The 20,718-nt window shown below is 35.5% G+C and overlaps 1 protein-coding gene across 3 annotated transcripts in view; it reads left to right on the forward strand.

Moving 5' to 3' along the window:
• The first annotated feature begins 5,819 nt into the window (after positions 1 to 5,819).
• The window catches only part of pip5k1ba (phosphatidylinositol-4-phosphate 5-kinase, type I, beta a), a 34,834-nt gene continuing 19,935 nt past the window's right edge, over positions 5,820 to 20,718 (forward strand). The window contains exons 1-6 of one of the 3 annotated variants that reach the window (XM_067433639.1): positions 5,820 to 5,950; positions 12,024 to 12,099; positions 13,980 to 14,048; positions 15,422 to 15,552; positions 18,713 to 18,830; positions 20,321 to 20,473. In XM_067433639.1, the coding sequence (XP_067289740.1) occupies positions 13,980 to 14,048; positions 15,422 to 15,552; positions 18,713 to 18,830; positions 20,321 to 20,473 (471 nt within the window). In that variant the 5' untranslated portion in view covers positions 5,820 to 5,950; positions 12,024 to 12,099. Of the gene's footprint in view, positions 5,951 to 10,955; positions 11,398 to 11,955; positions 12,100 to 13,979; positions 14,049 to 15,421; positions 15,553 to 18,712; positions 18,831 to 20,320; positions 20,474 to 20,718 lie in introns of those variants that run through there. The other 2 variants (XM_067433640.1, XM_067433641.1) reach the window with 2 other exon arrangements.

Here is a 20,718-nt window from a genome sequence, read left to right on the forward strand (position 1 = left end):
TCACCCACACACACCTTATACATTAACACACTTTTATTTCACTTCTAGAATTATGTAAGTACTCGATTGTCAATTACTGCACCATTGTGGTTTGTATGTCTGTATGTCAATAAAAAAAATAAAAAAAAGAGAGAAAAAAAATTAATGACATCAATTTCATTTTTGGGTGAACTAACCCTTTAAGCTGCATCCGACGCCATAGGCCTACGTTGCGCCAGTTTTCGTAAAGTGAATATGGAATGTGGTCTGTCGAAAGCTAGATATTTTACCTTATAAACTTTTAAATATGGATTAAATATTTTTAAATATAGAGTAAATCATAGGGTAATTTTCATTTTTGGGTGAACTAACCCTTTAAGAAAGAAACAGGAAATACACAGGTAAGTAATATCTTTTAAACATTTCTGCTCTCGATCAACCTGTAGTTTGAATTCATCATTTTTGTCATTCCTTATAATAGGGATGGCACTGCCTGGATAAGTCGAAACTGTGATGAATGTCAGATAATTTTTATTTTTTAAAAATATCTCTGCTCTCTATTGTACAACCTGTTTTATGATTTTAGATTTTGTCATTCATTACAATAGGACTGGATGTTTCTACACTGTAAAAAATTTTGGTTGGATTTTGTTGGTTTAACTTAAAAAAGTAAGTAACCTGGTTGCCTTAAAATTGTGAGTTTATTGAAATTAAAACTTTGAGTTGATACAATGAATGAAATTAGTTTAATAAATACAAACTCAAAATATTATTGTATCTGAACCACATAAAAAAATTGATAAATCATGAAAATAGCACTATTTGGTATGTTTCACTGCATCATCAGAAATAAAACACACACACAATTACCCAATATGCTTATAAAATCTTTTAATAATATTTTAATAAAGGTTGTCAAATCTCAAAAAATGTTCATTATATTAACTCAAAATTTTAATTTCAATTAACTCAAAATTTTAAGGCAACCAGGTAACTTTTTTCTAAATGTTTTTTTACAGTGTAGGAAACACAGAATGTCAACTAAGGTAAAATAAAAATCTAGTGGGTGCCAGATTAAAAATAAAAACAGGTGAGTAATATTTTTTACATTATTTTTATTGATACAGTGTATATTTTTCAGTCAGTACAATAGTACATGAATAAGGAAATATTATATATATATATATATATATATATATATATATATATATATATATATATATATATATATATATATATATATATATATATAAACACACATACACGTTGACAGTGTTTCTCCCGTTAAAAAAGATAAAACAAAAATGATAACTGCAGGTGAGTAATATCATTTGTAGGCTTTTCTTAATGTTTAATATGACATGCATTATTTTTTCATTCATTAAAATAGTCATGTGCACTGCCTAAATGTTGCAAAAAGAAACACTGTATCTTGACAGCTGAGGTAAAATACAACTTTGGTAAATACCAGATTAAAAACAGAAAAAAGGAAAACAAGCACAGGTGAGGGCCAAAATTTCTCAAGCTAAACGCTCTGTTGAGTTTTATTTTCAGGGGTGGGAGTGCTGGTCTGCTCATCTCCAACAAATGAAAATGTAATCATTTACCATCGATGTGACACAATATAATTTTTAACTTCATGCAATTACTATCACCAGGCCTAATAAAATCCATTTTGTAGTTGTTTGTCGTCCCACAGGTCAGCTATAGGCATTTTCTTGAAAGAGTTGGAAGTGTTGTTCTTATTCTTCCCTAAGGATGATACTCCTTTGGTAGTTCTTGGAGACTTCAAAATCCACCTAGAATATAAATACAAGATTAAAAACAGAAAAAGGGAAAACAATTACAGATGAGTAGGCTAATATTTCTCACGCATGCTCTCTGTTGTATGTTGAGCTTTAATTGTGTGTGTATTCATTTGATAGAATAGGAAAATTCACTGACGAGATGTTGCAAGAGGAGATGTAGTATAGCCATTGTGGCAAAAAATCTGGCGAAAGGTCTGGTAAATGCCATATTAAAGGCCGATTCTCATCAAGATCGATAACTATAACAATGACTATATTAGCCTCCACGGCAGCAGACATAATCATTCTGTTTATTCTAAGTGTATGCTGCAGTTGTCATGTAATAGAGAAGCAGATTGCCGGTATGCAGGTAACAGAGGTTTATTAAACAAAGCAAGCAGATGGCAGGCAAAATGGCAGACTTAATTTAGATCGTTCTTAGTTTTGCAGGTACATGATGACTTGAGGATAGTATGATACGAGGAAGGCATGTAAACACACATGAAGAGAGAGTCAGGTAAATCCATAAACAGGTAGTGAATGTGTGACTCCACCGAGTAAGGACACCAACAAGGCACTTGAGTATTGTTTTTGTTTTCTTCCTCTTTTATACAGCTTGTTCTCTACTGTTTGTTTTTGTTACCTGTTTTCATTTTGTGCTTCTTAATCTTTACGATTACTAATGCTCGTAAATCACACTGGAGATGGTCAAGAGCTGCTCATCTCCATTGGTTGGAGATGAGCAGATCAGTAATCCCACCCCTCCCCCTCGCCTGACAGAGAGGGGTGGGGGTACTGGTCTACTCATCTCCAATGAATGAAAATGTAATCCTTTACCATCTCTGTCTGACATCGCATGGAATTACTATCACCAGCCCTATTCAAATCAATTTTGTAGTTGTTTTTTGTCCTACAGTTGAGCTGGGCAATTTCTTGGAGGAGTTGGAAGTGTTGCTCTCATTCCTCCCTGAGGATGGTACTCCTCTGGTAGTTCTTGGAAAACTTCATCCACCTAGAAAAAAAGTCAGACTGCTGACTTACACATTCTGTTTGCCTTATTTGACAAAACAATTGCAGGTGAGTTTTACAGGTAATATTTGTTCTCTGTTGTATGTTGAGTTTTATATGTGGGTGTATTCATTCAATAGAATAGGGAAGTTCTCTGCCTGGATGTTGCAAGAGGAGCTGTAGCGTGTCAATTGCAGTAAAAAATAAAGTCTGATGAATGCCAGATTAAAGGCCCATTCACACAAAGAACAATAACTATAACAATAACTATATTAGTGTCATGTTGGTGGCAGTGCAATCCTAACAACCTGGGTACTTTCCCCTGTGTCTTCTAGTACATTTCTTTCTTTTCCTACTTGTCTCTGGAATTGCCAGTCTGCTATAAACAAACTAGATTTCATTATATCTATTAGTTATTCTGGTCTCAACCTCATTGCCCTGACTGAGACCTGAATCAGAGGACACTGCCACACCTCTAGCACTCTCCACAAACGTATCTTTTTCCACACACACCTCGCCTGACTGGAAGCAGTGGGGGTACTGATCTCCTCATCTCCAACAAATGGAAAGGTGTCCTTTACCATCTCTGTGTGATAATAGCTCATTTGAATCACACGAAATTACTATCACAAGCCATATTAAAATCTATTTTCAAGATATCATCACAGGTCAGTTGGCAATTTCTTGGAGGAGTGATACTCTTTTCTCCACACACATCTTGTTTAGACAACTTCTGCACCCTTTCATCCAGGCCAGCCCACTCCTCTCCCTCTGCCCCTGGCTATCTGAGTTCTCCTTGAGCATCGTTCTAATTCTTCCTTTCGTCCTTCTCTGCTATGTCACTACTGCTAAAATTATTTACTTCAACAACAACAACAACAACAACAACAACAAATGTTCTTCCGACCTTCTGAATTCTTCCTAAACCATCTCCTCTCTTCTTAATCCTCCTCTCCCCCCTCCTTCATCAACCCTAACAGCTGATGACATTCTTCATCAATAAAACAACATGCGGCCAGTTTTGCACACCACAAATCGACACACATCTTAACAGCTAACACACACATTCTCCCCTCCTTCTCTCCGCTATCAGAGGCAGAAGTCTTCAAACTCATTCTTTCCAATAACCCTTCTACCTGTCTGCTTGGTCTTATACCGACTCATCTCCTTCAAGCATTTTCTTCTTTAGTTTTATCTGGACTCTTATCATCTACACTTCTCTTCACACTGGTACCTTCCCCACATAATTTAAGATGGATTGGGTAATCCCACTGCTTAAAATACCTACTCTAAATCCAGCACTTCTAGATAATTACAGACCAGTATACCTTCTTTCATTTATAGCTAAAATACTTGAACAAGTCGTTTTCATTCAAGTCTCTACCTTTCTTACAGAGCTGCTTGTGTTCTCAGCCAACCCAACTCTTCATCAAAACTTCTCCATTCAGCTAGGTTGGTCAACCATAGCTCCATCCAGGACAGCCAGGAACCTTGAAGTTGTGATCAATGATCAGTTAAACTTCACAGACCAGAACTGCCCGGTCCTGTAGATTTGCCTTATACAACATTAGGAGGATCAGGCCCTGAACATCTTGTGGTGCCATCACAAAGAGGCGCAAAAATTCCTTTCATAGACCTTTTACCATTACTGTTCAAAGCTGGTGGAATGACCTGCCTATCTCAACCCAAGCTGAGTCTTTAGCCATTTTCAAGAAACTGCTGAAGATGCATCTTTTTTGTCAGCACTTGACCCATTAATACTAACACTTACTATTTATTTTCTATTAATAAAATTTATAAAAAAATAAAAACCTTGCTACATGTCTTGTTCTGAACTAACTGGGACTACTTAAAGCGCTTACATATTGTTGCCCTATTGTGGGTTATTGTGTAGCTTTGGATAAATCTGCTAAATGATTAAATGTAAATGTGTTTGGGTGAGAGTGAATGAGTGGTTATATTGGCTTGTCCTGATGGCATGCTTAAATCTGTGACAGCAGTTTTGTTGTCTGCTGCTTTAAAATCTCAAAATTTGTAAGGATTCTGATTGGATGTCAATGTTTTTATCGTTCATCAGCTGAACAAAAAAAAATACTGAAAGTGATTCCAATGATAATGTTTCTCAGTGTCGTTCCTGACTTGTGTCAGGAAACATGAACATATCACACTAATTTCATGAGACTGGTCTTTTTAATTCAGAAAGAACAGCCTTGATTCTTGTCTCCAAAAGGATCATCTGTGACAGGAATGACTGGGAGAAGTTTGGGTCATGCAGGATGTGGTGCCTTTCATGCTGTTCTGCTCCACTAGACCTTTACGGACTGCCCTGTATCTGTCAGGTCTGTGAGAAGAAGGTTGCATTCAGAAAACCAAAGGAAAACCAAATTTTTGTTGTGTACTCTGGTCCCATTGATGCTAGAATTTGGTTAGTTTGAATGATGTGAACACTGTTTTCTGAAGTCAGGCTTTTTCGGATTGAGACCCAGGTCATCCCAGTTCTTCAAAGTAGACAACAAAATAGTAAATAAAAAAATAAAAAGATAATGACATTATTACTATTATAACAAAACTTATCTGCATAAGTTTTTCATCTGTGGAACATGTCACATATTGCATTCAGGAATGGTGAGTGCCTTGTCACCAACCCAGACTTGTCCACTGGATTGCCAGACAGAAATCTGATTTGTCACTCATAATGTTAGACTTGGATGCAACTGCTCGGCCATGGAAACACATTCCATGAAGCTCTCTATACACTATTCTTGAGCTAATCTGATACTTATCACTAACAGTGGAATATATTTATTTTTATATATATATATATATATATATATATATATATATATATATATATATATATATATATATATATATATATATATATATATATATATATATATATATATATATATATATATATATATATATAAACACACACACACACATACACGTTGACAGTGTTTCTCCCGTTAAAATGACAGTGTAGGTAGGCTATAAATCCTGTGCATTGCGCGCGCGTATCACGAACACGAGCGCGTGCGCGTGGGCGGAGAGAGTTTGACAGTCAAAACCTAAAGCTCTACACACTCTCAAATGTCACTGAGAAACAAGCCATGGCTTAATGAAATACATTTAGTACTTACAGCTTTCACCTTTTTCACATAAACATACTGACGGTAAGTTTTATCTTATATTTCATTATTGCCTGCTTTAATGTAGTTACGATCTGGCATTCACATTTAATCTCACAACAGTTTAATGATCATTGTAAAGAGAAACACTGTTCATAACGTTTAACAATAACTTGGCACACTGTAGCCAAATTGTTATTAAAAGGTTAAACGAGATTTATATGCCGCGTAACAACAAGTGTCATTTCGTATTTTACATTTATTAACACTGTCCGTTAAAAATCTAATGACTAAACTGACTGCACTTTGTTCTGAGGAAAAGTGGTTTGGTTCAGTAGCCTTCGTTAGGTGCTGAGGGAGCGGTACTTCCTCAAACGCTTAAACATTTGCGCACTGAGCCTCGGATGCTTTGCATATTATGCTTCTAAAATTTTAAAGAAATGAATGCTCTATCACAGGCTGACGTTAGTAATATGGTGGATTGGACATTACAAGGTTAACTAATAGTGCTCGACCACTATAACGTGTTAACCTTTTTTTAACAGTCGGTGCCTAGAGAGGAGGGTAGCCTGTCTGATGGTTGATATCTTATTATAAACTAATACGCAATAATTTAATATGCAAGGAGGACACAATATCTAAGTTTAAACAATTACACCACACACACACACACACACACACACACACACACACGCACACACACACATTGTACTAGCCTATAGCTAACCATTAACAGTGAGAGTTGAAATGACATCAGGCAGAATGAGTACTAAAACCCAAATATGTAACGTTATGCGATAATGTTTAGTCAGACAGTTATTACAAAATAAACCCCGTATATCAGTTGGGAGGAAGGTTGGCTGTCTGTCTGTCTGTCTGTTTTATTATTATTATTATTTTGATAATGACCTTATGACATGTTGGCTGCTTATCAAATGAACACTATAGACATGGACATTAAATATTGATTTGCAGAAAAGAAAAGAAAGAGCACAGAATGACTGCATTTGAGGAACAATGGTCATTTACACATTTTCTGCCACTATACAAACATATCTGACTATAGAAAAGCTCTTGGCCAAACAGAGTTCAGGAGAACCATAATAGCAGCTTAAAGCTAGAATGAAACTAGTTGCAAGAATCTTTTCTTCCTATTATGATGTGTATTTGAGTGAAACCGCTTCTTGAACAAGAGAAGAAATGCTGCAAACAAAAGTTATTTTGATTAAAGATTATGGGGACACAAGAATAATACAATTTAAAAAAAGAATGATGTGCACAAATAAATATTTTAGTTATAAACACTAATATTGGTCATTTGTATTGGTCAAGAATGGTAATTTTTTTAGTCGGGGTAATATGAGATGGGTACTAAATTCCTGAAATCACCATTTATTTTGCACAATATTCACTCAACTTTGACTTTTCAAAATATTTGTAAAACAGATTGTGCACTACTGTAAAAAATGTGTTTCATTTGATCAGTTCAGTTCTTGTACTTAGGATGTAATGTAACAATTGCACATTTTCAATTTTTACAGTATGAGAAGGATGTAGGCATGATTCTCAATAAGCTTAATCATTCATAGATGTATTATACATTTATATAGCTGTAGTATATGCATGGAAAAAGAAAGTTAGTTGCGTCATCCCATTAAGAAAATGTACTACGGTTTGATTAATGTGCATCGACATACGTACAATGCATAACATCAGACTAAACAGAGGCCACTGAAAGGCTTCAGTTGATCTCCAAAAGTTTTTTCTTCCGTTTAATTTCTATGTCCTGTTTACGCTATTGTTTACATTAGTATTATCTTCGTTGGTCACTGTTCTCCATTTAATTCTAAGACAAGTGCTCTGTTTTATAGCTGCCTCGTGTTTACAGAGGCGATCTGAGCGGGTCATGTGACAGCTTATGTCGTGACTCATGTGTCATTTGCGTTCCCCTCACTCCACGCCAAATGCAAACAGGCTTTACACTTCTGTGCTCGCATCCACGCCTCTCCCCACTAATAAAGACCTATTGTTTCACCCCAGGCCGGGTGTGAGGCTGTAATTATGCTGGGATAGTTTTAAAATATTAGATTATTGAGCACGTTGTAGGATTTGAGGAAATTTCAGCCCCGCTGATCCTGCCATCCTGTGATTTGGCTTGCAAATATCCTTATTTCTGGCAAACCCTTTGTTTCCTGCGCGAAGAACACGATTAGACCCTTGAGACTAAAGAACATCCAGTTTTTGAATCGGCTGTCCGGGAAAATGTCCATTTATCTGTCAGTGTAACCAGCAGGGTGATGAGAGATTTATAGATTGGCTTTTTTTAAAAAGCCTACCCATACATATAATGTACTGGCTTGTTCACCAGTCATTCCATATCAGTTATGCAATCAGTGGGTCATGGGAGTTGGAATTAAGGGTCGGGAAATCTAAACTGGGAAAGCCACAGATCATGTTGCTTTTCTGAAAGTGAGCTGCTATTAATTTCTCACAATAAGCCTTTTGAGAACAGTTATATCAACTGCTGTTAAATCTCTGAGTCATATTTAGATAACCGAAATCCTTTTGGTCTCTTGTTGTGTAAAGCAACATTTCTTTAGCTATTCTGATCTTTAACAAGTCCATGCTCATTATGAAACTACTTGTTTATGACCTTACAGCACCTGTAACAGCTTGTGACACATTCACTTACCTTATGTATAACGCTTTATACAAGCTGTGAGAACATTTATGTAATACTAATAAGGAAGCAGAGTTTTCCTAAAATTTTCTTAAATGGGTCCTATTATGCTTTTTTACTTTTTCAACTTTAGTTAGTGTAATGTTGCTGTTTGAGCATATAAAGATATGCAAAGTTACAACGCTCAAAGTCCACTTCCAAAGGGAGATATTTTATTTAACAGAATTCACTTTCCAAGAACTACAACGAACGACTCCTTTGGACTATAGCGCTTTTTCTCCGGGGTTTGTGAAGTCATAATGTTATGCATTTAAATAATCTCCGCCCATGGAATACACAAAAATGGTGCGAGGCCTGGTTGAGCTGCATTAGAAAAGACATTGCTGTCGCTATGTTGGTTTTGAGATCGAATACTCTTTGTATTACCATAGTTTTCCGACAAATATGATTAAATGTGACCCTGGATCACAAAACCAGTCATAAAGTCTCATGGGTATTTGTGGCAGTAGCCAAAAATATATTGTATGGGTCAAAATGGTCGATGCTCTTTTATGTTAAAAATCATATTAGGATATTAAGTAAAGAGCATGTTCCATGAAGATATTTTGTACATTTCCTACCATAAATATATTAAAAATGTATTAATAGTTGTATTATGCGTCACTAAGGATTTTGGATAACTTTAAAGGAGATTTTCTCTATGTTTCGATTTTTTTTGCACCCTCAGATTCAAGATTTGCATAGTTGTATCTCGGCCAAATATTGTCCTAACAAACCATACATCAATGGAAATTCAAAAGATATTTTATATTATATTATATTATATCATTCATTCTTAATAACTGCTTTTGTGTTCCTGGGTCACAAATGATGTATAAAATCATACCTAAAGGGAAAAAAATGCATACCACTATGAAACGTCCTGTGAAATTTGTGCTTGCAAAGTCAGTGCATGAAATCTGTTCTGGCCGATCCTCTTGTTTGTTAACATTCTTAATTTTGAAATAGTTTGAAATTGACACCTCTATAATATCTTTAAAGCTACACTGTGCAACTTTTTTAGTTTATTCTTAGCTAAAAACACTTAGTTCTTTCAAAAATATATGTGCTTGCTCATTAATGTATTTTTACTTCTTTCAAGTAATAAAGTATTCTCGTAAGTTTATAATATGCCATTGAAAATACATACGGGTGAGGGGTTCGAATGCCGGTCGCCATGTTACCCCTCCATCTTGAAAGTACATTAGCCAAAGAGGGACATATCCGTAAATTCAAGCTTTGCCTTTCGCGTTTTAACACTCGATGGCACCGTGTCGAATGTGAAGAGGGGGATTCCCAGGTTAATCTTGGACTAAATCTGCCACCGTAGGAGTTCAAACGAAATCAGAATTGAGAGGAACAGAAACTATTATTCACTAGAAGGTCATATACCTTTTCACCGCTAGATGGGGGAAAATATCACACAGTGTAGCTTTAATATTTACATCTGAGTAGAGCTTGCGGTTATGGTAAGGGGCATGACATTTCCCAAACACGCGCTAAGCACTGTCAATCACAACACATTGGGCCAGCTAACCAATCACAGCACATTTCGTATTTTGAAAGGAGGGGCTTTAAATGGGGAACTAAACGCCGAGTTCGGGCCAGTCTGAGAGGTGCTGTAATCATGTAAAATATGTGAAAAATATTATTTTTTGACCAATCAAGCGTGAAGGCATATTCTAGCACACCCCGAAAACAAAACTGAGACTCTATAAAAGGGCACGATTGGACCCACTTTAAAAGTGTTGCTATGTGGTTGCTAGGGTGTTCTGGATGGTTGCTAGGGCATTACATAAAAGTCTGAATTAAAAGAAAAGGCGGGTGCATGTTTGCCTGCATGTTTCTGTTGCACAGCAGGACTTTTGTTCTGAGGCTTTAAAAATGCTAATAAGCAATTTGCAAATAAATGTTTTCTTTGTTTCTTTTTTTTTTTTTTTAGATAGTTGAATACACCCCCCAAAATATTTAAATGAATTCTTAAAAAAAGAAGAATTATACAAAACTAATTCTTACATTTTGAAATGTAAGAATTTCTTATACTTAAATTTCAAGAATGTCTTCATTATAAGTTGAAACTCCAATCAATTAACAAAAATAAATAAAAATACTATTTTAATTCAAAACACGCTCATAATAGAAGAGATCTGATCAAGTCATTGTACACATGAACGGAAAAATGTATATATCCAGACAAAAAAATAGCACTGACCCATCATTCGTATAATGTCTGTAGCAAGCACAACTAATAATATTACTTGGTTGATATTATGGTTGTTCTTTTTGCGTCTTTATATACAGTTCTTAGCAGTTTTTTTTTTAAAGAAAAGAGAAAACAATTGAATACTCATGCCTACCTATACAAAGTAAAATGAAGTTGGTCATAAAAGCTTGTGACTTTTTATAATGTACAAAGTATAATAAAGTGCAATGTTCATAACTTTGTACCTTGTATATCTGATCATCTGCAGCACTGACACAGATATGAGCAAATCAGCAAAGCCGTGAAAACAATAGCGGCCTTAAGCAATATCCTCCTTGCGCCTTACTGGCCATGTGTGGGGAATCAGGATTATTACGTCCTTGGCTACGATTATTTGCTTGTTTTGTGGGCAGGGCATTGAGAAACGGGCCGTCTTAGGAAAGATTTCATGATTAATTGCAAATCCGTCTTCTTTGATATTAGAGGCTACTCTAGAGCCAGTCAGCACAGAATGAACTTTAAACCACTTTCCCAACTAGTTGCCGCGTTGGTTTGTTGCAGTTAGTCGAGGTATGTACATTTCATTTCTCATTTCTATTGCTGTATCATAGACTGCCAAATATGGTGTCTTGAGTTTTATTGACGTCAAAGAAGGAGCTTTCAACATCAAATCATGTCTGTAGACTAATCAAAACCTGTAATGGTTCTCTTGCAGCTGTGTAATGCTATAACATGGGAACATTTGAGATGCTTTCTAACTAGGAACTCTTACAGCGATTCCTCATCGACATGGGATATATAGCACAGAAACACGTTTGTTTAGTGGTGCTGCCATCAGTTTATTAACAGGAAATAGGCTGAGAGCATCATCCGTTGGATTTGAATATCTTGCAGAGTCTGTTTCATAACATTCTGTGGTGTGTGGGCATGTGATCTGTCATTTCTGGAACGACTGAGCCTCACACAGCGCATTAGCTGAACTTAACATGTGTTTTGTGTGTGCATAAGTAGCTTTGAGCACTCACTTATTCCGTTACTCTCATAAACATATTCTTTTCATCTTTGTTTACTTTCAGTAGCACTCTGTTTCCTTTGCCTGAGCACAACCTTAATGTCTTTCACTTTCAGTATCAGTCACTGACAAGACCCCTGGCACCTACTCATGTTCTATTTATTCCTCTTGTACCACACGCCAGGAGTCATTTTCGGCTGGATATGCAGTGACTCTAACCTCAGAGTTGACACTGCACCCCCAACAGAGTGGTTTACAAGGTAAGGAGAATGCTATACTGTCTAAAAAATGTGCCCACCTTTTACGTTTAGTGGTACAACAGCTTGTCACTTGGACACTGTTTACACCTGTCTATCTATCTGTCTTTCTATCTGTCTATCTATCATCTGTCTGTCTGTCTGTCTATCTATTATCTATCTGTCTGTCTGTCTGTCTATCTATTATCTATCTGTCTGTCTATCTGTCTATCTATCCTCTGTCTGTGTATCTATCTGTCTGCCTATATGTCTATCTATCTGTCTGTCTGTCTATATGTCTATCTATCTATCTGTTTGTTTTTCTATCTGTATATCTATTATCTGTCTGTCTATCTGTCTCTCTATCTGTTTTTCTATCTGTCTATCATCTGTCTGTCTATCTGTCTATCTGTCTGTTTTTCTATCTGTCTATCTATCATCTGTCTGTCTATCTATCTATCTGTCTGTTTTTCTATCTGTCTGTCTATCATCTGTCTGTCTATCTGTCTGTCTTTCTCTCTGTCTATCTATCCTCTGTCTGTCTATCTATCGGTCTGCCTGTCTGTCTATATGTCTATCTATCTATCTGTCTGTCTTTCTATCTGTCTATCTATCTATCATCTGTCTGTCTGTCTGTCTGTCTGTCTGTCTATCTATCTGTCTTTCTATCTGTCTATCTATCATCTGTCTGTCTGTCTATCTATTATCTGTCTGTCTGTCTATCTGTCTCTCTATCCTCTGTCTGTCTATCTATCTGTCTGCCTGTCTGTCTATATGTCTATCTATCTGTCTGTCTGTCTGTCTGTCTATATGTCTATCTATCTATCTATCTGTCTTTCTATCTGTCTATCTATCATCTGTCTGCCTGTCTGTCTATCTGTCTATCTATCCTCTATCTGTCTATCTATCTGTCTTTCTATCTGTCTATCTACCATCTGTCTGTCTGTCTATCTATTATCTGTCTATCTATCCTCTGTCTGTCTATCTATCTGTCTGCCTGTCTGTCTATATGTCTATCTATCTGTCTGCCTGTCTGTCTATATGTCTATCTATCATCTGTCTGCCTGTCTGTCTATCTGTCTATCTATCTGTCTGTCTGTCTGTCTGTCTGTCTGTCTATCTATCTGTCTGTCTGTCTGTCTGTCTGTCTGTCTATATTTATCTATCTATCTATCTATCTATCTATCTATCTATCTTTCTATCTATCTATCTATCTATCTATCTATCTATCTATCTATCTATCTATCTATCTATCTATCTATCTATCTATCTATCTATCTATCTATCTATCTATCTATCTATCTATCTATCTATCTATCTATTATTTGTCTGTCTATTGACAGTTGAGTACCTTTCCTCCACACTTTTGGGTGAATTGAGACCTGAACATGTTTTTGTAGCATGTCATATAGACAAACAGCTTTTATGTTCCCTGAGGCCATTGACAGCTTTATTTGTATAGAGCGCTGCAGTATAAAGAGGAAAAGTGTTTAATTTTGTATGTGTTTTCCCTCCTTTGTTTCCTCCTTTCCTGTCAATAAGCAGAACTGCAGCTTCTCTAAATTCTGTGAGATTAAATACCACATATGCTGCATCATAAAGGTACGGTCAGACTGAAACATTTAAATTGTCTCAGGAGGAAACATGGTTCTCGGATTTCTAATGAGCTGCTTTAGAGTTGCATCTCTTGCATCAGCAGCTTTGAACTTTACCAAGAACAGGAAGATCACATGACTTCATTTCCTGTGTGATAATGTGCACAGCGCTCACAGCTAAAGCTACCTTCACATATTCTTAATTAAATAGTACAATATTGTTATATTAATTTTCTCTTTCTTTTTCCTTAAAACAGTTTTTTTCAATTGTAATTTTTGTGTATTTTGCATTTTTACTTGAAATAATAGATGAGCTCATCGGCAGAAGAGACCGGAGGGGGAAAACCTCAGAAAACTGGGGGCAAAGACCACAAAAAGGTGTGTGCATACTAGAACTATGTTTTATCTGTACTTATCAGGGATAAATCAATTAATTAGTTATCATCATTTTTGCTTAACCCAACATATTTTTCTGTAGCACAATATCACGTTTGTGCTGTGAGCTCTTTTGGGATTTAGTAGGATTTGGTTTTTGCATATTCCAATCTGATTGGTCATACTTGTAGTCTTAAATGCTGTTTTTCTACTGACTGTTACATAACAGTGACTAAACTATAGCCATGTGCCATGCAATGTGTACCATGGACAAGAGGCTCATGATATAAGAGATATTAGGATATTAGCATAATGGATATTTGCCCACAAAATGGCTTATTGGGTTTAGGGACAATGTTTGTCAATTCCGGGATAGAAATAGCTAGAACAAAAAAGAAGACAGAAATAACTGGACAGCAGGAATAGGTGAAAAAAGTTGCACATAATTTGATGCTATTATGTTCTATAAATAAATAATAAAAAAATATATATATATAAATATATATATATATATATATATATATATATATATATATATATATATATATATATATATATATATATTGTTTTATTGAGAATGGAGGAAAAGTTATAATTGACCGCTCGCAAAGACCCGCCTCCTTTAGTTACTGTTGCAATGTCCGACAACCCGTGGCGCTCTCACAACAAACACATGCTCTCAGTAGAGTAAACACATCACGGAGAAAAGAGGACACTGAAGTCACGTCCTGACAGACAGGACAGAGCAAGTAATTTTTTTAATATGAAACAAAGTCTCAACTTTAAAATGTTGTCATTTTTAAAGAAATTTAAACAACAAATAACGTTTTGTGGCTTTTTAATGTGCTGTGATTGCTGTAGCGCCTCAGTTAAAGCTGCTTGGGAACCAATCATCTATACCTTCTAGTTCATTGATAAGCATCCGATTAACATGATTGAACACTAAAAAATGTTCTTTGAACTGCGGAAAGACGTCAGTACACACAATTTTTCAAGTTCAAGTCCACAGACGTTATTCTACTAACTCTCCTGACTTCTTTGTCGGACACTGCATTTGGTGATGTGATTGGTCAGGTGGCCTGTCAATCAAACTCATGGCGAAGGGTGAATTAATTTACCATTTACTACCTCATGTTGTGACATTCTACCAGTTTAAGTAAATGTCTTCTTGTAAATGCATGGCCAGGCCTCTAATCATGGCCATATGCCTCAACTTCCTATAACTATAACTTCCTCCAATGTGGGTTGTTACAGTAGTACTGATAGGAGCAACCTTTATCTGTGCACAGTGATGATTACTTTTCCTGTACGTGTTATTATTTGACTGTTTCTTCTGCCCCTTTATCTGAGTCCTGTTCTTCATTCATTTTCTTCAGCCTACAGCTGAAGCCTTGAGAGGAGCCATCCAACTCGGCATTGGGTACACAGTCGGCAATCTGACCTCCAAACCAGACAGAGATGTTCTCATGCAAGACTTTTACGTTGTTGAGAGTGTGTTTCTCCCCAGGTACAGTATTAACATCCATGTACCGTGCCTCACACTTGACAGATGTTATGTGTGGTTGCCAATGAGTCACTATTCAAACACTGAGATACAATGGCTCTGTTCCAAATGTCAACAGTTCTGGTGTATTTTAATATAAGCTTGTTTAATATTTTCAGCATGATTAATTAGCACCAGAGGTGGAAAGTAACAAATTACATCTACTCGCGTTACTGTAGTTGAGTAGTTTTTCTGTGTACTTCTAACTTTTTTAAGTATTTTTAAAAATCTGTAATTTTATTTTTACTTAAGTACATTTGGATTAAAGTATTGTACTTCACTACATTTTAAAAACACATCCATTACTGAGTAAAAATAAATCATTGATGCAAAGAGGGGAGGAAAAAAAAAGCGTTCTGGAAACGACTATATTGAATAGGAGGAGAGAACAGTGACGCAGACCCAGATGGAAGCAAAACGCTGTCGTTAACCCATGGCTAGTATGGAAATACTTTGGATATAGAAAAAAATAACGTGGTGTTGTCCTGGAGGATATCAAATTTGCACAAAATGGATGCAAATGAAGAAACACATAGAACATGTTCGGAAACACATACCTTTGTGCAGATAAAGGTATGTTTATAACTTAGGCTGATTGATTTCTGTGATGCAGAGGGAATCCCGGTATCCAGTCATGAACATTAACTTTACATTATAACGTAGAATTCACGTAATACACGCAAACTGATGGATGAACGGAAGACTCGAAAGTAGAGCTGTAGGCCTAGAATAAAACAAATCGCGACATGGTCTGTGAATATTAAAGCACAAAACATTGCTATATGAATATATGATCTGCTTGTTCTGTCTCTGTGAATGAGCTGCTCCGTCTACTACATATGGACTCTATTATTCTTAAACATTTTAACGAATTAATGATAAAATTAAGTTAATCTAATTCATAATCATTTATTGAATTAAGTTTATTAGACACGTTTTATTGAAATTTTAATAAACAAAACACACAAATGGTTTTAAGTTTGTTATAATAAAGCATTTGTTTTATCTACGGATCAATACAGATTTCTGCTCATTCAAAATCATATAACATAATAATATAATAACTGTAGAGGCTACCTGCTGGCTACTGATAACTGTAAGCAGGTAAGCACTACAAGATGTTTTTGAATGCATAAGAGAGAACGATTAGTTCGTGTGTGAATAAGTGCTACCTTTTTTAAATGTGCTTTCCCCTGATCATATTCAGTATGAGGTAAAAAAAAAAAAAAACCTTAAACTTTAACATCCCGCTCATGCCCATCGTCGTGATCTGTATCGAGCTGGTTGTTTACCGTGTGTGTTCTAAACACTGCACCATTTAAATATTTTAGTTTATACACATATTAGGCTACATATTTTTCATGTCTGTGAGGCGAGCCTGCTGAGTTTCAGTTTATTTGAGACGTGCTCCAGTTCATGATAATTGAAAGCGATGGCTTCCGCGACCTCATAGTCTAGGCTACTTATTTGCTTCTTATTAATTAAATACATGCAATTTGCCAAAGAAACCTTTATTAAAATTAAGAGACAATTTGTACAAAATGAAAGAAAGGCTTTTTACAAAACAAAACTTAATATTAAAATAAATATAACCACCAAAATAATTTCTGACCCACTCGCATCTTTGCACTTATAGCTTATCATAATCAGATGAAATTAAACAATAATATTAGGCTATAATAATTGTTTAATGGCTACAACAAGTATAGTAAGCTACAGATTTATGTCATGTCTGAGCTGGATTTGAACGAACATCATTTTACCGCTGGGTTCATGAGCGCGCGCCTGCGGATTATTGAGCTGAGTCACACCAGCTCCGCTCCGCTCATTAGTCATTACAGGCTCGTTCTCGACAGAACGCCCACGCATTCAAAAATGGTTGGGTTTAAATGGGGCTCGGGCTCATAATTACAGTTAATGTGTCGGGCAGGGCCGGTCTCTCGGGTGCATGGGCTCGGGTAGGGTCCGTCTTGATTTTTTTGAGCCGATCTAAGCTCTAGTTTGAAAAAGCGAAACGAAAATATTATTATTAACACCCCCCCACACACACACACACACCCACCCCCCCGGGACGATATCATCGTCCATCGCGATGTTTTACTGTACACATCGTCAGCTGGTGATTTAGGTGACATCGCCCAACCCTAATAGGTACAGTTTATTTTAATAAATAATTGTTTAATACCATGATGTTTTCTGAGATAGTTGTCATATCGTGAAAATCTCATTCTATCACAACCCTACAGGGGAGAGTCCCCCACCCCCACTGTTAAAAAAAGTAACTAAGTAACTTTTACTCTGAGTAAATTTTTTTAAATGAGCTACTTTTTACTTGAGTACATTTTTAGACCTGTAATTTTACTTGTACTTAAGTAAAATTTCATTGAAGTAACAGTACTTTTACTTGAGTAGAATATTTTGTTACTCTTTCCACCTCTGATTAGCACAGCTGAATACCTACTGCGATTGGTCAGTAATTGGTCGATGCCTAAATGCTGTATACCCAGCAAGCATTTAAAAAAAAAAAACAAAGACGTCTAATAGTCTTCCAAACACGTCTAGACTAAAACAATGCAACAATTGGGCTGTCAGTGAAAAGACATCTAAACATAACCCAAGAATAAACTAGGCATCAATCGTGGCTACGCATAGAAATGTATCCAAACACCTTGCACTGCAAAAATGCTCTTCTTATTTAGTATTTGTTTCTTGTTTCCAGTCCAAATATCTAAATATTCTTTAGATAAGTAAAATGACATGATATTTTTGCTTGTTTTCTGGGGGGAAAAAATCTAAATAAAGTGAGTTTTTGCTTAAAACAAGCACAATTATCTGCCAATGGGGTGAGCATTTTTTGCAGTGTGTAATCACTGTTGACTTTGCTTAAATGATGGAATATCATACATCTCACAAGTTATTTAGGTAAAAACAACATGTAACCAAATTTGAGGTTCTTTTTACTAGAAGTAGGTTATTCATAGCTGGACTATATATATCGGTTCTATAGTTAACCTAGATGGAGAAATGATGACTATTGCTTGCTGGGTAGGAACACTAGGTTTTGAAATAGAGCTACACATTTTTTAATAATGCACTTATGAATATTGTGTCTTTTGTCTTTCAGCGAAGGCAGTAATCTGACCCCAGCTCACCATTACCCTGACTTTCGCTTTAAAAATTATGCTCCCTTGGCTTTCCGTTACTTTAGGGAGATCTTTGGGATTAAACCAGACGATTATCTGGTAAGGCAAAGACTTATTATTTAAAGAATAAATAAAATAAAAAAAAGAGACAGAGTGTTATTGAATGCTCTGATGTTGTCACGGTTGGTGACCCAGGAACAGGCTGAAGACTCAGAAGATCACAATAAACATAAACTTTAATCTTAACTTCACAGGAACATGCAGACAGGCAATGGAAACAAAGCCTTGCATAACAGTGACTAGACAAAGAATGAGTGATCAAGAGGAACTTAAATAGCAGACAGAAATGAGATAATTAACTAAACAGCTGAACAGAACTAAACTAATGAGGGTAACTTAGGAAACAGACTAGTGGTGGAAAACTAAGACAAAGGAACATGTCACAGAATCAAATCACAACAGGAAAACCAAACAAGCAGACAGACATGTGACAGTTATACTCGCAACAAAGTTATTCTTCGCTTAGAAGTAAAAAGAATTTGGAAATATCTTTGCAGCGATATGTGCTGCATGCTTTCCTCTCAATAACAAACAACAAAAATGACAACTGTGAGAAAACAGCAGTTAAGGAAGCATCTGATCATAGCAATGTGGATATATTTGCAGCAGCTCTGCGATTGTCATGTCAACAGATGAGGTAATTAAAATTACTCTATGATAGTTTGAGAACAACTCTTTAACAGAATAACTCTTTAGATCTTGAGAATAATTAATTATCCTAAATATTGAATAAGAATTTCATGTGTCATAGAACGAAAGAGAGCCTCTCTTGTTCTGACACATTAAATGAACACGGGAGTGTAAACGTCACATCCTTGTCCCGATTTTCCCAGCGAAAACATCTTGACTCCTTAACATCAAATTAGTCTACAGACTTTCATAGACAACCTAGGATACTGTATAAAGTTTTGTTAAGAGCTGTTCATACATTGGCAAAAAAATAAATAAATAAATAAATACATGAAAATCTTTACATATAGCCCCTTTAAAATGTAATGTTTTTAACTTAATTAAATGATAATTGGCTACAATTAATACATTTAATGTTTTATTTAAAAAATATTGCATTACACTAAATAGAGTCCATATATCAAATAATGGGACAAAAAACTAAACAAATGTCAAATAAAGTTTGGCAAATTATCCAGTAAATTATGCCATTGCAAAGTCATTTGGACTCAAATGAGGCAGTGTTGTTTTAGTATTATTTATTGATTATTAGCCTAGTATATTTCTATAATATATTTAGTTTTTTAATATTTAGTATTTCTATTAAGCTTTAATTTATATTTATTTAAGTTATTTTAGTACTTAAATAATAATATTAAAGTTTTTTTCATCTAATATTTATATAATATTTTTTTAGCTTTATATAAATTATTGAAAATCTATTTTAAATAGTATTAGTTTTAGTGAGCATTAAAAACACAGAAATTATACCTTTTAAAAATGACCTTTTGTTTGTAGTGCACTTGTGTTTGTAGTTTCTGTAGAATCTGCATTATTAATGCATCTTTTTTTGTCTGCAGTACTCTATTTGTAAAGAACCTCTGATTGAACTGTCAAATCCTGGAGCGAGTAGTTCCTGGTTTTACTTAACCAGTGATGATGAGTTCATTATAAAGACTGTGCAACACAAAGAAGCTGAATTTCTGCAGAAGCTACTTCCAGGTTATTACATGGTAAGCCACACAGTCTGCCACAAGAGTGACAAAAATACAGGAAGAAACTGCACTATACACTGCTGTCTTTTAAGTGATTATTTTTTCATCTAAAACATTAGTTTCTCATATTTACAAATAATTTGTAAACATTAACTTTTTTGTTTACCAGCCACTGTGGCTAGTGGTTTCCAAAGTTACTAGCCACTCAGCATTTTCACTGGCCAAAATTTTGTTGTTGGGAAATTTGTTGTTGGCTATATGTA

This window comes from Pseudorasbora parva, chromosome 23 (genome assembly GCF_024679245.1).
Source record: "Pseudorasbora parva isolate DD20220531a chromosome 23, ASM2467924v1, whole genome shotgun sequence".
NCBI classification, from domain to species: Eukaryota; Metazoa; Chordata; class Actinopteri; order Cypriniformes; family Gobionidae; genus Pseudorasbora; species Pseudorasbora parva.